Source organism: Lepisosteus oculatus, chromosome 26, assembly GCF_040954835.1.
Source record: "Lepisosteus oculatus isolate fLepOcu1 chromosome 26, fLepOcu1.hap2, whole genome shotgun sequence".
Taxonomy (NCBI): domain Eukaryota; kingdom Metazoa; phylum Chordata; class Actinopteri; order Semionotiformes; family Lepisosteidae; genus Lepisosteus; species Lepisosteus oculatus.
Window position 1 is genome coordinate 8183616 of NC_090721.1, and position 23342 is coordinate 8206957.

Genomic DNA, 23342 nt, shown 5'->3' on the forward strand with positions numbered 1-23342 from the left:
CATTTTTTTTTCATTTGAATCCAAATCGCCTAATTATCGAAGTCGCTGGAGGCCAGGTGACTCAGATTCCAGATGTAGCAGAATGGAACTGCGGTCAGTGCTTTGAGCACTGGAGCAGGTACTCGGGGTTTCAAACATAAGCCAGGATATTGCTATTGTAGGCCTGATCAAGGTACATCACTTGAAATACCTTGAGGGCCTTCACTCTGGCTTTGGTAAATGCCTTGCTGTACAAATGGGTAGCAAGAGTTTGTTCTCCATTGATATATCTGATTAAATATATATATAAATATATTTAATTAAGGTTAAAAAATGTAAAATAGAATGCAATCTAGAAGGGGCCTGTCAGTCAGGAGAGAGTCTGTTCAAAGCCAGACTGTTCCACAGTGTAATATAGAAAGGAAAGCTGATATCAAACTGGATAAACTGCGAGCTGTGACTGTGAAATCCTCTGCTTGAATGAGTTCCTCGATTGGAAATGACAAAATGAAGTGCAAACGATAACTGCAGACTTTTTATTTTCTGCGTTTTTTTTAAAAGAATACTACTAGCACTTCTGGGAGAACTCCAGAGCAATATGTAATGGTTTATTATCAGCATTTTATTATCACAGCTGAGGAAAAGAAATCATGGCATCTTCAGCTAGTAAGGATGATCTTGGCTTGTGTTGCAGAGATTTATGGCACCAGAGGATTAGAAACAACACAGGGAGCACGGACCACTGTGGTGCTCTCGAAGACTGGAGAGGAAGCTGAATGGAATTTCTGGCTGACATTTTTTGCGTTCCTCCAGTGATTTGAAACACACTTCTGTAAATGCAGCCATTATTTCCAAGTGAAGAAAGAAAGGAGACTTAGCCCTGTTTCGCCCCACTCCTCACCTCGCTATTGTCACCTGGATCTGTTACCAGGAAGGCACATTCATTAGGGTTAATCTGCCTGATAAATGAATAAACAAAGGATTTCTCTGTCGCAAAGGCAGCCAGGTGAGCAGATATCATCTTCCAACACAGAAATTCATCTGCACAAATACGCCACAGGAAATTACCTGCTGCCACTGCACACCTGGGAAAATTTAGGATGGGAAGAGGCTTTTTGTGGTTGAGCCCTGCCTTACAAAATAATTCTGCAGTGACGTTCTCCAGGAAAGAAAAAAGTCTGAGGAGCCACAACTTTTCAATCACTTTCTATTGGTGCTTTTGCTTCTCATTGGAGAAATCCTGAAGAGAAAGCAAGGCCTAATTAAAAGACAAACTGAATTTTTCCCAAAACTATGAACAAAAACATCTTACTGTTATGTAAGAATTCATCTTCTCACTCCACAGTGAAAAAACACTTTAAAAAATAATTTGAAAGACTAAGATATGAAGTTGCATGAACTGATCAGCCATTTCCTTTTTTTGTAAATGGAAAGATATCATTAATTAATTGAAGTCACTTAACTTGGGTCAGCAGAACACAGGGAAAAGAAATGATGTTTTTTTTATTTGTGTTGGAATGTAGCAGACAATGGGAAACTGTGGACTTTGTAGGAATGGGGAGATAATCTACATGTTTCTGTGAGACACATGCTACTCAAATAATTACAATTCTGCAGCCACTGCCCTTTCTTTCATTCACTGCAGTAAAGCATCCATATAGGGATGTATTTCTTGCACATTTGCTAAATGTTTTGCAGATCTCTTAAGCACAAAGAATGTAAGTCCCCAAGCATGTGAAAAAATTCATTTAACTGAAAAGAACAGCACCGGCCTCAATAGCTTTCCCCACTGTTGGCAGCTTCAGTGATGTGCTCCTGCTGTCCCATCCCAAAGCAGCTGTGAACCCCTGTCCACCCACTCTCCCATGCCCCCCTGCTCCGGTGCCCTCACCTGGGCGTCAGGGGCCACTGCCCCTCATCTCCAGCTCTCAAGATAATTGCTCACAGGGTGACAACACTGACACATAGCGCAAGACAAAGGGCAGCAACATCAAACACAGCCCATAACCCCTGAAACAGGATTCAGCTCACTGCTCTGTAGTGATCATCACTTAATTAACCCTGTGAAACCTGGAAACCCCTTTCGGAGAAATCCTTGGCGCTGCAGACATCTTGTACAGTATCTCTTACTGGGTAACTAAAAACCTGAATATCCTAAAACTTGCAATATATTGATTTTTCACCTTATCTCAGGACCCATAAACATTTATTAGAGTGGACTTACTTATCTCTTTAACGACCCCTTCAGTTTAATGTTGCTCTGTGCATGCTACTGTATGAGGAAGGCATAAGGATTTCTGGCGGGGGTTAATGTTGATGAATATGCTATTCAGGGGTCGGAGGGCTCAATAAGGACACTTGGAAGAGTATATTCTCATCAAAGACATAGAGGTGTGACTGATACTCACATACACCATCTTAATCGTATTTCTGCTGAAACAGGCCAGGTTGACCAAAGCCAAGACCTCACAGATGCTCTGATAGCTCTGCAGAGGTAGTCCATTTTAAGGGAACATGTTGCAGCTGCCAAACACATCAGTGTCCATTCAATCGCTTTAAACAGCAGCTGCTCTGCATACCATGCCCCTGGCAGTAAAAGCCACTATCACAGAACGAGGATGTTTACAGAGACTGTAAATAAGGACTCGGTAAATTATCTGCATTTCTATTTTAAATAAAGCAAATTTCAGTGGGTGACAATGATATGGACTACTCTTCATTCGGCCATATGAAGTCTTTCATCTCCATCAGCTGCTTCCTTACAAAAATTTTTTTTTTAAAAACAGCAAAATAAATTTACAAATTGAACTTCAAATGACCAACAGTTATTTTTTTCTATTTCTTACATGCAACACTCTTCGTAAATTGGTGCTTTTCTTTGGACGTGTGCTGAAGCAATTTGATTTAAATTTTTCCAAAAAGGCCTTTGAAAGAAACCAAACTAATAAGCCTATCTAAGCAGGGGCCAGAAAGTGGATTTCTTCATTCGGAGCAAGAAAACATCAGAGTAAAAAGGCATGGCTGCCTACATGAAAATGAATGAAGATGAGAAACACTGAACAGGCATGGGTTCAATTTAGCACATCTTGCCTGTACAGTTACTGGTAGCTACTCAAAGAACCCCTTCCTGAATGCTTCCACAGCACTTTCCACAGACCTGTAATTCTTATTTTAAAATAAAAAAAGAAATACAGAGGTCATTGGAAAAGCCAGTAAATGCTTGACAGGTTCAAAATACAACCTCCAAGTGCTCAGCAAACAAAGCAATTCCAGATTTTAGTTTAGTTCAAAGGGAATTCTATATTATGTCAATGCACTACATTGAGAAGATATGAAAGCAAAATCAGTAATGGTGCTTTCTAGGTCTAAATTATAGCATTTCACCTTTTCTCTTCTATTAAATACATTACACGCTTTGTCAGTCATGCTTAAAACACAGCTCTCCCCCTTAAAACCAGAATTTCAAAAACAAATGCTAAGTAACCAGTGTATGCACAACAGTAATTTCACTGATCGGGATTTAGTTAGGAGACACCCCAGATAAAGATGCCTGCTAAGACCATAAATAATAATAATTAATACTACCATATCAAACTTTTAGACAGCCACTGTTAGCTAAGCCAGGGAAGATTGTGGTGGAGTGCTGGATGCAGGGTAAAGGTTCAGGCTCTGCCACAAGTCAGCTGTGGTCATGGGTACACTGGAGGCAAGGTGATTTACAGCTGGCAGAGTTTGGCAGCTGGGCTTTCTGTCCTCTGATTGACACCAGTTCAGTTCAGTTTGGGCTCCCAATGCGAAAAGAAGCGAACAGCTAGGAGACACCTGGCTCGGAAGGCCTGGGCTGTGCTCAGATCTCCTGGGCTGGAACAAGATCACGCTGAACAATTATTTGACAAAGGTGAAAAAGAGAAAAATAAATTCTAAAAAATAAGGCATAATAAGATTTGACCAGTACCCTTTATTAAAGGTACCTCACAGTCCCATGAATATGAAGACCGAAAATAAGAAGTCTACACAGCAGCAGGTTAATCGCACCTTTCTCATTCTACTGAAGGCCTTTAGGTCACTGGGAGAAAAAGGAGTCGGTTGTGGAGGAAGAGGGCGGGTGAAAACTTCCTTTCTTTTGGAACAGGTGGCGGTGTCCCGCCAAGGGGACAGAGCTGAGCGAAGGGGTCACAAGAATGGCCCCATATTGCTTTTATAAAATCCTCTCAGGTACCGTGAATGGGAATCTTGTGAGACGCCCCGCACCCTGCCTCTCCAGACCCTCTGGGCCTGAATGTGACCACTATCTCCAACAACAAACTGCCTTTATCCTCTGCAGGTAATTACAGGCCCCGGGTCAGCGTCCCCAGGCCATATCCATTACCGCCGCGCTAGCGAGGGCCCGGCTGCCCAGGCCAGCTCCACTCAGCCACACAGGGCTTTCAAGTCTGGGAGACGCCAGGTTTCTCGCGGCCTCTGCAGTGCTGGTAACAGGAAACCAGTGACCAGTCAGCCCTGTCAGCACTGGCCTGAGGCAGAGCTACCTGTGTTTCAGTCTGCCCTGGCCGGGCATGGTCGCACACCCCGATACCTTCAAACACAGAGTCGGATTTGTTTCACCTCTGTCGCTTACCGACGACCAGCCAAAAGAATCATTGTTCTTGTATCTCAGCGTATCTTATATACCACATAAGGTATATATAACTTTCAAAAAGCACAGTTTATAAGGACAAATTATTTTACCTTGGGTGTAAAAAAACATGTTTTTAAATGTTTTTTGGAGAGATTTAAAAGGGGTCCTTTTCACTAAAAAATGTAATGCTTGAGACAGAGGCACAATGACTATATCAGCCCTTGAGGAAAGAGCTTTTGGTTCAGTGTTCAAAAACATTCCTAAGTGACTCAGCATACAACATTCAGCTCTGCTCACAGCGTTTATTTTCTGTGACTACTGAAGGACGTACTGTTGAATGTATTAAGTGACAGATGATTTACTGTGACCTTCTTTTCTACTTCTTACGTTTTTCCTTTTGCAGACAGATTCCTTGCCCTTCAAAGCATTTAAATTTAAGGAAACAGATAATCCATCACATCTTTCAATGAAATCCACAGACAAATCCCGAGATTCTAGGACAGTTTACGTCACAACAATGCCATCTTAATATCACCTCATGTTAAAGCACCTGGGACTCGCGTCCTTGCTGCAGCATTAACAGAAAAACAGCCTGGACTCACAAACAGGATGGAGTTATGTCACACTTTCAGATATCACAAGCTCTTTATCCAAACTCCTAACAAGCCAGCATCTTCCATGCGTTTATGCACTGAGATCCCCAGCCTTTGATAATCCCGGTGAATAACAAACGTCCTGAACGGAAAGTGTTTCCAAAGAACAAATGACAGGGTGTTTTTACTGAGTCATAACAAAACAAAATCAAAGGAATTCTACTCTTCTCTCTTGTTTATCAGACCCGGAGAGATTAAGCATTTCTTACTCCTCAACACAAAAGGCCTGTGTAGTCTACACACTTCAGAGGGATGATCGGACCCTGATAGGAATATTGATAATGTGCGTTACATGCTGAATCGGACTGATTTTTACCTGCCCCCACCCACCACTATAACATGGAGTACACAGCAAGTACAGTGTTTTGGGGCAGTAAAGAATACTAAAAAAAATTAAGGAATATTGCATTTTTAAAAATTATTCCTCCTGAATGCAAAAAAATAGCAACACGTAATTTCTAAATATTATCAGCATCCTGCAGTATTCATAAACAGAAAATGTATTTCTGTCATGATAACACTTCGGTCAAGTTAAAATGTTGTCTGTGATGTCTGTGAGAAAGCCTCTGTGCCAACTTGGCAAGAGCATACATATTTTTATAACATTCAAAACACACTTAAGTGAATCAGAGGCGCCAATGGTTTCATAAAAGCAGTGTATATCAATGATTATGGACATCTCATTTGTATGTTCTTAACGCAGTACCTCCTTTTACAGCTGTTGCTAATAGGAAACAAGCCGTAAAACATATTGCAAGATCAACTGTTATAATCCTCAGGACAAACAGGCACATGCACCCTTTTGAAGGTAAGACAAAGCGATATATTGTGATAAGACAAGGCGCCACTGCGGTTATAACCCTGAGCAGCAAGCAATCACACAGACTGATAAGCATCGCCCCATAAAAGCCAGCAAAGTCTCCTCCAGTACTGGGGCTGCTCCAGACCCTCTATGGAGGAATCGCTTCCTGGTTCAAATCAGGTAATAAAAATTTATGGTCTGATTTAAAAAAAGGCAAACAGAACAGAGCCTTCCTAATGAGACTGCTTTCACAAAGCAGACACTGGCTACTTCAGACCTGCCTCAGTAACATCCTCAAGGTACAGCTTGGACAGCACCCATTTGCCACTGTTAGTGTAAATGCAATTAAGCACTTAAAGGACGCTCAGATGCACTTTACACGAAAGACAGACAAGAGTCTTCCTGGATGACAATAAGAATAAAACAGGGGTTAACCACAAGGTAACTGTAAAGATGGCTTACTCCAATTTTACCCAGAATTACAGCAGTGTAAAAGTAACCTAAAAATACTCTATTGTATTGCAAGTCAATTATATTCACTTTAAATGCTTTAAAAAATAATCCATTAATCTTTATATTGTCCTGGCCTCGGAGTTCATAATAAATCTACTGCAAGTTTATATGTTCAGGGAGGAATAAAGCAAAATCGAGCAGAATGGGCAAAAAAACAATCGTAAACTATCATTTTAATTTCAAGTGAATACACACAAAAAAAAGCAGCAGCATGCATAACCTGACAGCAGTTAACGTTTTACAGAGTGGAATTCAACATCATACGAAAAATGGCTCAGAAGCCAAGGTGAACAAGGGAAGAGATTTTTTTTTTGCTTCATCACGCTGAACGTTTAAAATAATCTCAGAGTGTTTCTAATTTTTTTAAATAAAAAATGTATCTACCGTGCTGCAAACAATGTGGTGGCAACAGAGCAGACTTTGAGAGAAACAAAAGGCACATCAGGAGAAATCATAGCTGATTGGATTATTCTCAATATTATGATGGAGAAACAAGATAAAAGGTAGGTTAACAAAATCTCTTTAAAACAAGATCAATTTAATCTGAGACAGAGATCAGGAAAAAGGAGTCTATGCATCCATTTATAATAGGTTTAAAACCATAATTCTTCATTTCTGCTGAATGAAAGCCAGTTTTTTTGAGTAACCATCGGCTTCCTATACTGAATGTACAACTCAACATGGAAACTACAGTTGATCAATTAGGAAACTGTTGATTAACATTTTGGAAATAATAAACAAAACAAAACAGCTGCCATTCATCCTTACCTGATCCTGCATCGATTACCGTAGACTGTCCCCGGCGATCTGTCATGAGTCTTGAGGACCCTGGCATGCTTACCGGCTCTGAGCGCACAGGCTGGATCCTTCAACACAAGCAGGGAACCCCATCGGTCATTTTTTTCATATGATAAACGCAGGGCTCAGGCTACCTTGCCATGATTACGTTTCTTATATTTCAGAAAAAATACCATCTCACTTAACTGGGACTATAACTGACAATTGAACCAATTATTATTATTAATAATAATAATAATAATAATAATAATAATAATAATAATTGCTTACACTTATATAGCACTTTTCTGGACACTCCACTCAAAGTGCTTTACAGGTAATGGGGATCCCCTCCACCACCACCAGTGTGCAGCCCCACCTGGATGATGCACCAGTACTCTCCCCACACACCAGCTCTCAGTGGGGAGGAGAGCAGAGTGATGAAGCCAGTTCAGAGAGGGGGATTATTAGGAGGCCATGATTGGTAAAGGCCAGGGGGAAATTTAGGCAGGGCACTGGGGTAACACCCCTACACTTTTCGAGAAACACCCTGGGATTTTTAATGACCACAGAGAGTCAGGACCTCGGTTTTACGTCTCATCCGAAGGACGGTGCCTGTTTACAGTACAATGTCCCCTTCACTATACTGGGGCATTAGGACCTACATGGACCCCCTGCTGGCCCCACTAACACCTCTTCCAGCAGCAACCTTAGTTTTTCCCAGGAGGTCTCCCATCCAGGTACTGACCAGGCTCACACTTGCTGAGCTTCAGTGCTGAGGTTGCCAGTTGTGAGTTGCAGAGTGATATGGCTGCTGGTGTAAGTGCTAAAGCAGTGTGACACAGTCTGTACAGAGATTGTTTTTATTTGCCAAGCGACACAAAGTGCCAAGGGGATGATGCTGAACTATACAGATAAATGTTAAACATTGCACAGACATATTGGTGTAAATAAAGCAATACTTGTGTCAAGGGTGGGAGCTGCAGGAAGGAGCTGCCCTGTCACCGCAAGCAGTTTAAAGAGACAGTATGTACTTGTCACTGAGAAATGTGGAAGATATACTTACCAGTTATACAGCAACAGACCTTATTATACAGTCAGCCAGTAGGTACAGGGTCAGTGTGAGAAAGAGCAAAGAAGTTACAGCAATGTCAGTGTGTGTGTTGAATGGGGGGGCTGCAGTCGCTGCAGTGGTGTTATGGCAGAGTGAAGCTCCCGGGGCTACAGCACTGTCACTGCAGGGGTACGGCAGCGCGTCAGTGAAGGGGTACAGTACCCCCAGTGTCACTGTGCGAAGGACACCATATGGCCGCAGATACCTGAGGCTGTGCAGGTCCAGATCGTCAGTGTCGAAATCGAGGAGGGGCTGTTGCGTGTCACTTGGCCCCTGAGACTGCAGCACAGAGGAGCTCGAGGATATGACTGTAGTCTGGCCCGACGGATGGATGGTCTTGAACTGGAACTGGGGACCCATCCACAGTCGTCTGTGCGGCCCAGTGTGAGTCACAATCTCCACCTGTAGTGGCAATCAGAGACATGCTCGGTGGTTTTATCAGGGCATTGCCTTTTGTTTCACTGTGGGCCGTTTTCAAATGCAGGAGGGTAAGAGAAAGGCATACGAAAGCTGCTATATATTTTATATTGCAAAATACTGCAATAATTCACAGAGAGATGGGAAGGAAGCACCTGCAGAATGACTGTGCTTCCATCTAGTTCGGTAAGATGGAAAAAGGACAGATGTGTGGTTTTGTTATCCACACCACAGAGCTGTACTGTGCTAATGTGAGTCCCTGCAGGCGCAGTGCAGTATGGATACCACTACAGGATCGTGTTATTCACAGGTCTGCTTCCATCAGGTCTGGGGGCTGAAGCACTCGGAGGAATTCCTGACTGAGCAATGCCACTACACATCTACACAACACTGACTTAATACCTTTGAACTTCAGAGTGGAAATTATCCTGCTGTGCAAAGATCATATCATCTTTGCTGAATACAGTGATTCAGAAAACATGCTGATTGCCACAATGCTTCTAAATGCTTGGTTTGTGGGACTATGGAATAAGCTACCTAGCCATGTTGTTGAAGCTGATGCTGGGAAAGATGCTCATATGAATTAACCATTAGAAACAATTAACTACCATACAGAGTAAATGGGCTGAATGGCCTTCACTCGTACACCTTTCTTATGTTCTTAGGTAAAATTAATGCAGGTTCTGTTGCAGCACTCAAGAGCACCAGTCGCCATGTTCTAACGTATTTCTTAACTGCTTGCATTTTCAAGAAAGATTTTTTCTTAAAAGATTCAACAACAAAGAAAAGAAGAAAAACTGCATTTGAAATTATTTCAGACCTTTAAAAAAAAGCGCTGGACAGCAGCAAAGGGAAACGTTTTGCAAAAAGAAAAATCATGTGAAAAAATCTCGGTGAATTGTTTCACTGACACAATGTTGTAGTTTTTATCTCTTACGTAAGGTGTTAAACCGTTTTGCGCCTGTGCCCCAGAAGCCCTGTCTGTTACAGGGTAATCCGTAATGCATTTCATCTGTAAAATCGAAGCTCATGTCAGACATAAAAAAGGAGCTGTGAAATGTGAAAAGTACAATACTAAGATACTGGCAGACAAAATGACGCCGATGTGTTTTGTAGACTGACTTTACTTACACCTTTTGCAAATAAAAAATACTGTTTAACACATATAAAATACCTTTTACTGCATGTGATAAGAGTGGTTTTCTATGCATTAGCAATTTCTTGTTTCAAGTTCTTCGAAAAGAACAAAAGAAAACTTTACTACAGTTTGGCCTTTTAAAATGACATTTTAAGAATATTTAAAGCCTATACATCAGGGTAAAGTAAAGATACATTCTGGAAAGGGATCATTTTATTTATACTAGAAGTATACGCACGTAAAAACACAGAATAAGAATGATCATTGCAGCTTCTTTCCATGCAATAACCTTTTGTATCTCTACAGCAAAGTATTAAATCCAGAAAGCAGGGCGACAGCTTATGAATTTAATATTGAGTTGCATGACGCATCCTCTGCACAGCTGTGTAAATTAGGCCAGAGAAGAGGATTGCTGTGTTTTTTTGCAGTTAACACCATCAGTGTTGCAGAGCCGAGAGACAAACAGATGCCGCTGCAGTTTTTACTCAGGCTATGGCCAGATGTTCCCATCGACCCTCCTGTCATTTTCGAGAGTGACATATTGCACCTACTTCACACTGACAGCACTCATTACCCACAGATTTTCACCACAAACCCTAATGAAGGACAGTGCTTCTTCACGCACTGCCTTTATTGTTGACACAGCAAGTCTTATATGGATTATATATACTGTGTATAAAAAGTCTAGAAGGTTTATACGGTATTAACCTAATAGCTGTCATCCTACATATACATCAGTTCATCTGAAAAAAAGATCCACCAAAATCAGAACAGTCCTGACCACAGATAAAAGTCATAATGGATTCAGAGATGTTTTATTGAGTCAAGCAAAACTGTCTTTGGCGTGTACAACTCTGTTTCCTGACTTTATGGGCAAGGTGAGGACAGAACAGCATATAATTATTCGGTAGAATCATCTATCCATTATCAGAAGCCTCTTATTCCTGGTAAGGGCCAGAGCTATCCAGAGCTTGTCCCGGAAGCTATGGGAGTAATGCAGCATTTAAGTGTAAATTCGTACATAATTAATCTTAGTGTTAACCCATTAAGTGTTTTACAATCAAGTGTTCAAACAGATGGAATGTATGTGTTAGCTGTAGATTGCTAAATGGATTTTTATTTCCCAAAGTAAAAAATTCCAAAACTGTGCATGCATTTTTTTCCACAGAAAACACAAATCAATTCTCTGTAAGTGCATCCTATCATGCCTCGTGAGTGTCTGTACTTCTAATTTTCTATATTGTATATTGGCCAATCTAAATGCATTTGCTCTTGTACTCCATGTTAAATCAGCTGCTTTGTTTGCCCAAAATGGACTGATTGCCTCATTACAAAACCCGACATGACTGGATTATGAAGAAAATCTAACTATAATTCAATGCAATGTAAACTACAGCGGCATGGTGCTTTGAAAAATGACACAATTTACAGCTGATAGAAAATCACGAGGTTAAGAACACATGTTTGTGAGTGACATTTAAATAACAGCAAAGAATCCTATCATTCTGATCATCCTGTTTTGGCACAATGTTAAGTCAATCTAAACATAATAATAAGTGAAAAAACAATGATAATGTTTTAAGTGCAAAAGAAAGAAGGAAAGAAGAGAATACGACATATAGATAGTTTGATCTATCTGAAAACACATAAAAAGAAAAACTATGCAGCGAGGAACTTGATTAGTATATTTAGTATCATTCACAAAAGGATACAGAAATGGTATAAGCAGAATGCCGTCTTCTGAATGGTGTTGCCATCAAATTATTGGTGACAAAATGGTTATTTAACACCTGATGCCCTGGTAGCATACAGTCTTATGAGCTGGACACTGCAGGTCCAAGATCAGACAGAGATGACACAAAACCAACTCAAGGAGTGATCCTTGCCAAAAAAAATAGTTCTGTGTCTTTATTATAAATCTTCTACAACAGTTAACTTTAGTGGACTAACTCTGAAAAACAATACAACAGTACACGTGAATGAGATGCTTACTCTAAACTAGGCATGTTAATTCTCAAAATTGTATCTTTTATTACTGATCATGGCTAATAAATTAGCTTCAAAGGATCTACGGACAAGAGTGGTTTCTCGACTAGACTTGTAGGTGTGGCCTTATAAAGTTGTGATATCTGCAAGGACTATTCAGGAGGAGATTGAGGACACACGCAGTGCCGCCTCTCTGTAAAGACAGGGATTACACGCTAAACTGTGCGGAGACAGGCCCCATCACTCACCTGCGAGAGCCACTCTTCATCCTCCTGCCCGCTGAGGTCAGATGCCAGGCTGTCATACGATTCATGTCGTGTGATGGGGCCGGGGCTTCCAGGGGGCACCACTGTCGGCAAACAGAGAGCATGAAGCACCCGTGTCAGCTGGGCTGCAGAGCAGGCATGCACCGCACGGCCCGCCATGTGGACAGATGGAGCACTCGCAGGCTTCAATAAGCAGGCGCCAAGTTAGAGGAGTCTCATGTGCAGGATCTGTAAATGTCTCTGAGCACCTCGGGGCCGTAACATGCTTTTGTTAGAATTTGTTTAATATGACAAAACAGCAACAAAGGTGGCATCTGGTGCACATGGACGGTTTATACTATTATCACTTTTGTGATGTTTTATTATATCTAAACATTCAACCAGGTTCTCAACCAAAATCCACTCAATGGGGGCTTTTTTTCTCCCAACAGCACAAATGCATTTGTTACGGACAGCGGCAAGTGTATAGTCAGAATGGAGGAAAATGCTATTATACGGATTTATTTGTTAAAGACTTATATTAGTTTAATAACACGTGATCACAGTTAATGTTCTGAGAGTGTACCCAGTGGTGATGCTGTAAATTACTAGAGGGTAACGTACATATACCCAGGTACTTTGATTTCTCATGTGTTCTCTAATAGAAAAGAACAAAGCCAGTCTGTGTTACTTATTAAACCCAATCAAGGCTCCTCCTTGCTCCCTGACCTCAGGGTGCAATAGCTGTTCACTAATTAATTATTTAAGATTTCTAAGAGTCAGTCACTTGGTGTATCAGGTTTCACTGGGCTTTCATTAGCTGTCCTGACAAGCACAGTCAACGGCTCCTATGTGATTATCTAGAGGACATCCCTCCGCCCGAGGGAGCTTCGATCTAGCAGAGCCATGCCTGCCACAGTAGAGGCCTGTGTTCCCAGCGACAGCCTCTTCCACAAACACATCCTCCATACGAGTCACCTAGAGGAACACATTCTCCATACAAGTCACCTACAGTAGATGAACACATCCTCCATACAAGTCACCTAGATTAACACATCCTCCATACGAGTCACCTAGATTAACACATCTTCCATACACGTCACCTAGAATCAAAGAAATGGTAGAAAAAGCTTTTATGAGGTATTTCATTAACACAAGGGGAAGGCCAGGAAAAAACTGTCTATGTACTGTACACAAGGCACTGAGAACAGCACCACCAGCTTTAAAAGCTGTGGATGAGATCATCAAGGGCGATATAGTATGCATCAGCAGTTCCTCCATCACTAAAACTTCATGTTTTAGAAACAGGATGCAGAATGCCATACGTCATTACAGACTCTGGAACATGGCAAGTGACAATGACAAACACTATTTAGGAGCCTCTGTTCAGCAGCCTAGATAGGAGAGGGATCTTCAGCCTGCAGCAACACAAAAAGTGCTAGGACTTCTCTGCCCACAGAATAGCTTATCCCTCAAAACAAATATTGTCCTTTTCACCCAACCAATTAGATAAACGTGTTTACAAGACGACTTGAAAGTTTGCAGCGGAAAACTTGAAAAAGGTATATAATTTGCCCCTGGCATAGAAGCTCTTAAATATGGAGTGTAAATTTTATGTGGAATATCATAAAGACAAATGACATTTTGTGCACAGAACAAGACAACTGAGTATACTACACTGTCATTGAAGAAAAAGAACAGGGCACAAAACAAAATATAAAAGCCACTTAAGATTTTAATAAAACAATGGGTACAATGCTAGAATGTTTTGTGAGCAGCAATTATCTAAATAAGGACAGTGCTTTATTCTAAACTGCATTATAATTTTCTATAACCCATTTCTAAAACATTAACAGCCCTTGGTAAATGCAAATAACTTCAAATTTGCATGAGTGTTGTTTTTTAAATGTGGTACTGTACCACTCTGCCCTTTGTGAAAATCCTAACTTCCGCTGTCTAGGTTCTTTGAAATATTTGTCTTTACTTCCATTCTTACAAAATAAACTTTATTATTACAAGCCTTATTCCAAATTGTGTCCTATCACTTCTGCAGCACCACAAGCTTTAATTTTATGCAATTACTGTATGTGCGGCAGGAGGCTTTTCCCTACCAACGTGGTGTAGGCAGCATTTCAGTGTCTTAAGGACGAAGGTGCTCTTGTTCTAAAAGATAAGGAAAGTCCAGCCATGCTACTAATACTATCTGGATTAAAGGGTAAAGAAGAGAGGCCTTGATTTCCAGCACCCCTCCCCCCATATAATGGAGCCAAACAATTGACAAAGACTTTACAGCAGAGTGGTCAACATGGCTGCTGTGCTCTAACCCTGACATAATCACTCCAGTAGTGACCCTGAAATGGCGCCACAGATTTTTTTTTCTACTGCCAGAGCAGCAGCAGCAGCCTGATTCCCCGCCACTGACCAACTGAGGCTCTTTGATAGGTACAGCAATTAGCTGTATTGATAAAACGGATGGCACATCAATGAGACCCAGACCCCAGAGGGTCATTGCAAACAATTAGAGCACCGCGCCAGGTAATGCTCAGAACGTTCAGGCTGCTAACAGACTCGCTTACAAAGGAGCTGACAGAAGCCAAGGAGAAGTGAATTATTTAGTGCTGCTTACTTGGGTTTGTCACATGGTTTGTAAGAAGTGTCTCAACACACAACTGGGAAAGCTGCACGAACAGTAATTTTTCTATTAGTTTGTGAAATGGGGTATGTAATACTGAGCAAATGGTGAATCCGGAAAAAAAAAAGTCTCACTTGTAAATGAAATTAAATGATTATTGCAAATGAACCCACAATCAGAACCCCTAAAATGTTTAAAAGGAAAAGCACAGATCTCCATTACCTCAGCTTCATAAAAAGTGCTAAACATATGGTTTGAATTCTAAAACTCCTCATAAATATATCATTCGAAAACACATCATTTCTGGTTTAAAACATAGTTTCAAGAAGCCTCTTAGAGAACTTTGCTTTGAGTTTTAAAATGTAGGTCATGTATATTATGCTATAATGTCAAATCTACAGTTTGTATGGATTGTAATTCAGAAACCAAAAAATGCACGAGCACGTACTTTGTATAATATTGTATGTACTATGCTAATGAGAAGAAAACGATAGCTGCATAAATTTTAATTACTTCCACAATACGATAAAACTTGCCCAAATGTAAGCATGTTAACCAGACAACGAAAAATGTAATTCTTTGTGAGAAGTTGGAACAGAAGAAACATCACTATTGTGATTATCATCATCATCATCATGTGTTAAGAGCTCTTTTCAGTCTGCTATAGCTCCTGGTGTTCCTCTACAACAGGATGCTGAGACGCTCCTGGGAGGTATAGGGCAGACCTGGCCAGATGGACAGGTGGAGATAGTGACCATGAAGTGGCGCCACTGTAGCTTTTATCACATGCCCAGTAGACCCCAGCTCCTCTGACCTCCATGTCCACATACTGCATTTTTAATCAACCGGGTCATCCAATATAGAGCTGCAGACACTTCACTGTCAATCAGCCCCTTTCCTAAAAGCATTTACTTCTGCCTCCTAACAGCCTGTCAGCCGATGTTTCCACGGGCCTTTATGGGGTTTCTTTGATTGTTGGTGGTGTTTTTTTTTTTTCTCCAACCTTCTGAACAGGAGATAATACCACCAGATACAGCTATGAGACGACATTCAAAGGTTCAGCATCTTTACTGGTCTGTCAATCTGGAGTACCCAACCATCTAATTTTGGGTAGGAACCTGGCCTCTCCATCCTCAGATGTCAACTGCAGAGACTTGTTTTCTTGTTTTCTCCTTGACTTTGCCACATCTCATATTCTTCAGCCTCACCAAGGTGATCTCTGCTTTCTAAACTGCAGACCTCTGATCTTTGCTGGTCTTTCTTCTTGTAAGACATCCTCTAACACTAACATGACAAGTAACTTTCATTGCTTCTTGTAAAATCAAGAAGAAAACTGCATGATATCAGAAATTTTAAAATATGTTGAATTTTGCTTTACCGCTGGTCTATTAGCCTTAATTTATGTATCTATTCAAACCTGAGTAATTATAAATCTAAAACCAAATGTAATCTCACTGCAAATCACTTTGATATGGTATATTTATAAAGCACTATCAATAGATATTACACAAAATGAAAACAGATTTTTAATTTAGACCCTCATGTTGTCACAGTATTGTAATAACTTGTGACACTAATTTATCGGAGACCATGATGGGCAAATGGGCAAAAGCTGTTTCAGCGGCATTAATTGGATATAAATGTTAAAAACCAAGATCTCATTATTTAACTGCTCTCCTTGTTAACATCTATACGCTGTGCATACTGAATCTTTCTGTCCTCAATCACACCGCAAGGCTTCATGGGCACGACACATAGATGGCTATAATAACTAATTCAGGACAATATTTTACCCGTTGGGCCTTAAGCATGTGGAATTTAGTGAAAAAGAAGAAATGAATGGCTTGCCTGCAGAACACACAGAGCTAATTACCAATTTGTGTTTATTATTATCTATCCAATGCAACAATGCTTGCTTATTCAAGAGATATTACATCTCTGGTCACCCATAAGCTGTTTACCCTCAAATTACCTTTCCCTGCCACACAGATGTCAAGAAACAGTATTTTGTTTTTTAGTTTTGGACTTGCTATTGGATTACACTAGTTTAAAGCTCTGGTAATTCACCTCATCTCAATGTTAATTCAATATGTCACGAAATATGCAGAGCAGGCACGGTTTCAAAAGCGACTAAGGCCTTCTTTCAGGGTGCTGCCGATGAAATTAAATTTGGTTAATTTCAGTCCACACTACCCCAACAAGACTAATTCACATGCTTTTTTTTTATCAATAAAGGGAAAAAACAAAGCAAAGGAAACAGCACTGGCCTTACTGAAAGGGTCCTGCACAGCATGTGGCACCAATAACACGTTAAAAATAATCTCCTGCAGAGGATAAACACTATAAATCAGCAGGACATGCTCTTATGCACTCTCCTCTCAGAACGTAAAGACATCCATCCTGCACTTACAGCCAGCAAGGAGGTTCTGACAGAACTGCACGGAATCGGAGGCCAGCAGCAAAGGGTGGTTCGTGTTGAACGGTGGCTGCAGTTCGTTCCATTGCGGTGTCCTACTCAAAACAAACACAAAAATCAATTTAGAAAGTGCCCGTCAAAAAGTCCCGCGCGGTGAGAAACTGACTGTAGTGCTAAGACGTGGACGCGCTTTTATTACTGCTTTTCCAGCAACCACCCCAGACCTCTGCAAGATCCTTAGCTGATCTTCTGAGCTAGAGCTCAGAAGTAAGCAAAAAAAAAAAAAGCACTTTTTGACAGGATAGTTGTTGACACGACAGGATAATCTGATGGAGCACTCCTTGTTTGTGTATTTTCTTTCCTAACATCAGTCTCGTAGGAAATAAGGAAGTACAAAAAAGAAGCAAACCTCAAACACATTCATTGTAACCCTTCAAATGATAATAATAATAAAGTGGACAAATCAAAACAATGCTTGTACTGTATGTAAGTAAAAAAACATCTATTATAAAATAAACGTTTTTTGGACTATTCCTACCCTTAAGCAAGGCATTTTTGACATGTCTTCCTCTTTACACCGAACAAGCAAGACCTGTTGTAAAACAATAAATCTGTATCCATCACTTGCTGCCACGCTGAATGCCACACAGATTACAGATGATGTGTTTTGGGCAGAGGATTGCCCGTAGAAGGCACATGTGGTATGGCAGTGACAACAGCAGTGACAGTGACAGCAGCTGTGACAGGAAGCCCATACCTGGCCAGGGTCCAGCTGGCTCGGGGACAGGTGTTCAGCTCTAGAGGCGTGTCATCGCTGATCTTCTGAGCTGTGCTGATTGGGCGGGGCTCCAGCACATGTTCCACCAGGTTACCATAACAACTGAGAATGAAGAGGGATTCCACTACAGACTGCTTGGACTGATCTGGAGAATAAAGCCAGCAGACGGCATCGTGGGCCACAGTTCAGAACAAGTGCCTCATCACAGCAGGGGCTGTCAGGAGGTATCTTGTCTATGTATCTGACTGGAAGATGCTTTCTTACTACAGTACATACTCTAGCGATGGATTACAAAAGTAATAAATGCCCGACGATTACAAGTTGAAAATAGGAAATTTCAGAGCTCTGAAAAAAGGGCAGGAAAAAATAACTACGGACACAAATAAAATTAATCTGTGACACTTAATCACATAATTAAAAGAAAACAAAGAAAAGGTTTCAAAGTTAATCCAAAAAGCCACCAGATTTTTGGCCTGGACATTCAGGGTGAAAGGCCATTCTGCTATCGTGCCTGCTCCAGTGTGCACAGCTTTCACGATGCCGTGTTCCTACGCAGCACGGCGCTGATCCACTGGTGACAGGAGTGCACGGCCACGCTCCTCCTCTTCCTCACGGGAAAGCCTCACCTTTCTCTCTCTTCAGGTTGGGGTTGGTGACGAACCAGGACAAGGAAGATGCAAAGACGGCCGCCACACAGAACTCCCCCCCCAGGGACTTGCTGGGTGAAATCTGCGGAGCCGGTTTAGCTTTGCTTTAGGAAACAAAAGGAAAAGAAATCCTTATAACCATCTCACTCACATCTTTGCGGAACCACTGAAAAATGGAAATACGAAGTTTAACAAATGCTTTGTCAAGATTTGGATTAAAAGACACCGACATGGTGGATCAAAAAATCAAATACTTACAAAGGGAAACCACATAACAAGAAAACTGATAAGTTCAAAGCAATTATATCTACGTACTTCCAAGGTCTGGCATTTTCTATCAGATGAAGCCTTAAAATATAATAAAGTATTTTTTTTTATTAAAGAACATCTTAAAACATTTTTTTAAATAAATCAGCAAACAAAGAGCAAACAGACAATTAAGCCCCATGCAAATGAATAACAAAAACCGAAGAAATGAACAGCACAGGTGGGTCCGGTAGTTAATGAGAAATAACTAAACATAAAAACTAAAAAAACGATGCTATACTGTTTTAATTTTAGTTTAGAAAATGTCACCAGCTTAATGATCAAATTGCTAACTCACAGTACTGCAGCATCATAATACCAATGAATACTGTACCTTTTCAGTGGTAAAACATATTGTCATCTATATTGTCAATTATCTTTTATGTTTTCTATTATTTTGGGAATTAGTAGGGAGACCAAAATCTCGCTCCAAGAACATCTGACGTAAGCTCCTAAAGGTGTCAGTCATTAAACCCTGTTCATGATTTACCTTTCTGGGAATTCTTCCCAGTACAATAACGCATGGGATGCTGTCATCAACATCTTACTGAGGAGGCTTAAGGCAAATCTATCATTCATAAGCCTACAATCCAAACTATGTTCGCTATGCCATTGTTATTGTACTATGCCGACACTGAAGAAACAGTATCAACTTCTTCTAACTCCTAGCCTGTGTCGTACATGCTGCACTCTCATCTGGTTCTCTACATGTCACTCTAGCTGGTTAAAGCACTCCTATCGCGAGTTATTGCATTATTATGCATGCCAGAAACATTTTTTCTGAAATCCAATACAAAAATTGTTCCTTGCTGTGATAGGCCTACATATGGAACTCATCACAGAACAGTAGCTTGATAATATTATTGTCCTGCACATGGCTAACCTCAACTGTAAAACTTGCCTTTTACATCCCGGCCATGAAACTAGCTTTGAAGTTTAACATATCATACAACAGTTTTCTGCAGACACATGTTAATACATTTCAGGGGGAAAAAAGTGAGGCCCATTGTGGATACACTTAGCTTTGGGAATTATGCACAGTCACACTGAAACTTCCTTTCTAGAGTTTACCAAAATTCACAAACTACAGAATTCCAGTCAGTGCTGGTAAATTTCCTTCTTCAAAAGCACATGGTAAAATACACCATTATTCAATTAACCTATAGACTTTTGTTATAGTACTTTGTCACAAATATATAATAAGGAACAAGTAATAGGTTTATTCCATGCTGAAAAAAAGAAGAAAGAGAACACAACGTTTCGGCCGTGGAGCCTTCTTCAGGTGCGTTCTTCACACCTGAAGAAGGCTCCACGGCCGAAACGTTGTGTTCTCTTTCTTCTTTTTTTCAGCATGGAATAAACCTATTACTTGTTCCTTTGCAGCCTACGCATGCTGACGCAGCTACCCACCTGAATATATAATAAGTTAGTTTTATATTCAATTGTTCTTCTGAAAATAGAAGTTATTCAAAGTATTACTTTTCTACAACACATTTAAATTGTAGAACATTAAAGCCTGCGATTCTCTTCTGCAATTGTATGGAATACTAATTGATGTTTTTTTGCTTTCCGTTTAATTGTCAGCAACTCCTATGTGAGTCCCAGAATGCGCAATGAATTTGTTTAACTAACACCATTTAAAGGATGCTTTTGCAAACCCAGGAAAATTGACTGTTTCATATTTATTAGCGATAGAAACTCAGAAATTTGATTGTTCAAATATCAGAGGGTTACATGGTCTGAGATCCAAGGAGAGCTATAAATAAAAAAAGAGTGCATTCGAAAACACTCACCCAGCCATTAAGAGTGTCATCTCCTTTCAGAGCAAAAAAACAAACACTACAGCATCATGGTGACTCATGCCTATGATACCGCTTTCTGTGAAAATAATCAAATTTACCATTTCACATTTTAAACTACTACATTATTGTTGTTCTGCAAAGTGTAGAATTCATGCCTCACAGCTACTGCATCCTTGATGAAATAACTACATGTGAATATTCTTCCCAGAACCAACTCCACTGAAAAAAACAGGTTTCGGGATTGAAAAGAGTAGAAAACTACACTGATATCACAGCATTCTGCTGTTTGTGGCTTTTTGGAAACTGAATGGGATCACCAGCTTTATAGTGTGGGAGTCCAGAGGAGCCTGGGCCTTTACAGTTTTATTTAATCTATAAAGTATGAATGGACTCTTGGTTTATAATGTTTAGCCTTGAAGTTTGTGGTCGGCTGGTTTCAATAACACAGGAAGCAAAATTTTTGTTCCAGAATAGGTTAACATTAATTTTACTACCAAAGGAACTGAACTCTATACATTGAACCATGCAGCATACAAAAATAGAGTAGTGTTCTGTTTAAACAGAAAGTCTCTGAATAATAAGTACAGCAATGAAGTAAAGGTTGTATTTTACAGAATGTATAAACTGGTACAATCTATGACAAATTAGCAAATCCACATATGATCATGAAAACAAAGCACCCAGAATAATTCGGTACCAGCTCAATCATACTCAGTAGAACTAGCCTTGTGTCTGGGAAACTGGCCGCTCTTGATGCGATAACATCGGACTGACCTCCCAGAACCCAATAGGATTTTCTTAGGCACCTCTACTCCCTTATGCCAGGGGCTGGGCTGGGGGAACTCTGTGCTGATGGGCTCAGACTCCTATCAGTCCCATGATTTCCACTGGCACATGGCTGAACCAGGAATACAGAGGCCTCAGTAGGCAGCAAAGAAAATCAACAGAAAGCCTAGTTTCTTTAAAAAAAGGGCCCACCGTAGCATTGTTTCTGTTGAGAAATGCTGTTGTTGAGAAAAGCAGGCTGACGATTTCTGCTCCCCAGTCTACCTGCACAGGAAGGACATGTGCAGAGAAGACCAAAGGCAAGAGGACAAACTTACAAAAACATACTTGTTGGTGTACAAGGTTCAGCAACTAAAGCCAAATAATCTTCTACTTTACATCTGTACTCATACATTTAATTAACTTGTTTTTTACCGTAACTTTTTCTTGCATGCAAATATACTCAATGGCTACATTATTTTTCAGAGTTTGTATCTGCTGTACAAACATGTATGTCATCTCCACTTTTAATTTTACAAATGAGGGCTCTTGACTAAGCTAATGGGTTTTCCTCGAAGACATAATTCAATCTGAAATGTCCACCATCAAAGTCCTTGAGCATTATAAGCATGCCGAATATGAGGCGCCGTTTGGGAACCAGCAGGCTTTATTTATTTTGAAAGTTTGCAGTAAACAAATATGTTTCCATTCACTTCTGTCAAGTGTCCAGAAACAGAAATAGCAACAATCATTTGAATCATGAACATGACAAAGTTACTCAGTCTATAGTTAATACAGATATAAGAGAAATAAGGAGACATTGAGACGTGCTCAAAATAGTCCAGCCTATGATTATCCCTCAAAGTCACCTCTATTATTTCATAGGTTTTCCAAAAGAAAAAAAAGATCTTGGGAGAAAACTATGCTGTGATAACCATTGTAAAATGCAAGCATGTTTTAATATAAAAGCAAAACACCCATTTCTATCTGTAATACAACATTTTCAGAGCCTTGAAATGTTCCACCTCATCATAAAACCACCAAGACAAACGTTTTTTAAAAAATACGCTGGATGCCAAAAATAGTTCGTGCAGTAGGTTCCACATCTTGCCATGTTACTATGTTTAACTGTTATTCTGACCTCATGTAATTGCACAATAGCGTACAAGATCTCTCACCATCCACTTCCCACACGGGTTTCAGTATGAATAAGGGTGCAGGACACTCATCTGAGCGTGTTCATTACTAAGTGGTTATTATTTTTATAAAGAAAATATAAATATTGGAATCTTACAGATGCGACTTTTATTTTAATTTTTTTTTAGCTCGCACAACTAGAAGAAGCGGTTGTCTGTGGCAATCACAGAATGAAACAAAAATCACTAACCTTTGCTTTTTATTTCGGAATTAGACCTGAGGTTTGCACTGTCGCTCATGACAAAGTCATTTCTGCTTGAAGTTCACACGTCGAAGTGGAAAGTAATTCATAATGTGGATGTATCATTAAACTAGATTTGTGTTAAAAGTATTTTCATTTCTGATGCTACTCTAAAATTAAGCTGTTTTTCAAGCTACTGCTTGACGAACAATGCAGCAGACAATATTTCACTGCATAAATACCTAAAATTTAGGGGTTTACAGTAGCAGTGTTTTATCTCTAAGAAGAGCAGAGCTTCAAGGCATTGCACTAACATTATGCACTGACTAAGCTTGACAGGAAGAAAAAAAACTCAAAAGTATAAATGTTTTTAGGA

General features: G+C 40.2%; 1 protein-coding gene across 5 annotated transcripts in view; it reads right to left on the reverse strand.

Moving 5' to 3' along the window:
• The window catches only part of bcas3 (BCAS3 microtubule associated cell migration factor), a 234446-nt gene that overhangs the window by 126920 nt on the left and 84184 nt on the right, over positions 1–23342 (reverse strand). For all 5 annotated transcript variants that reach the window (XM_006640898.3, XM_015367379.2, XM_015367378.2 and 2 more), the window contains 6 exons: positions 18695–18819; positions 18048–18213; positions 17285–17385; positions 12246–12346; positions 8662–8858; positions 7334–7431 (listed from right to left, as the gene is read on the reverse strand). In XM_006640898.3, coding sequence (XP_006640961.1) covers positions 7334–7431; positions 8662–8858; positions 12246–12346; positions 17285–17385; positions 18048–18213; positions 18695–18819 — 788 coding nt within the window. The remainder of the gene's footprint in view (positions 1–7333; positions 7432–8661; positions 8859–12245; positions 12347–17284; positions 17386–18047; positions 18214–18694; positions 18820–23342) is intronic.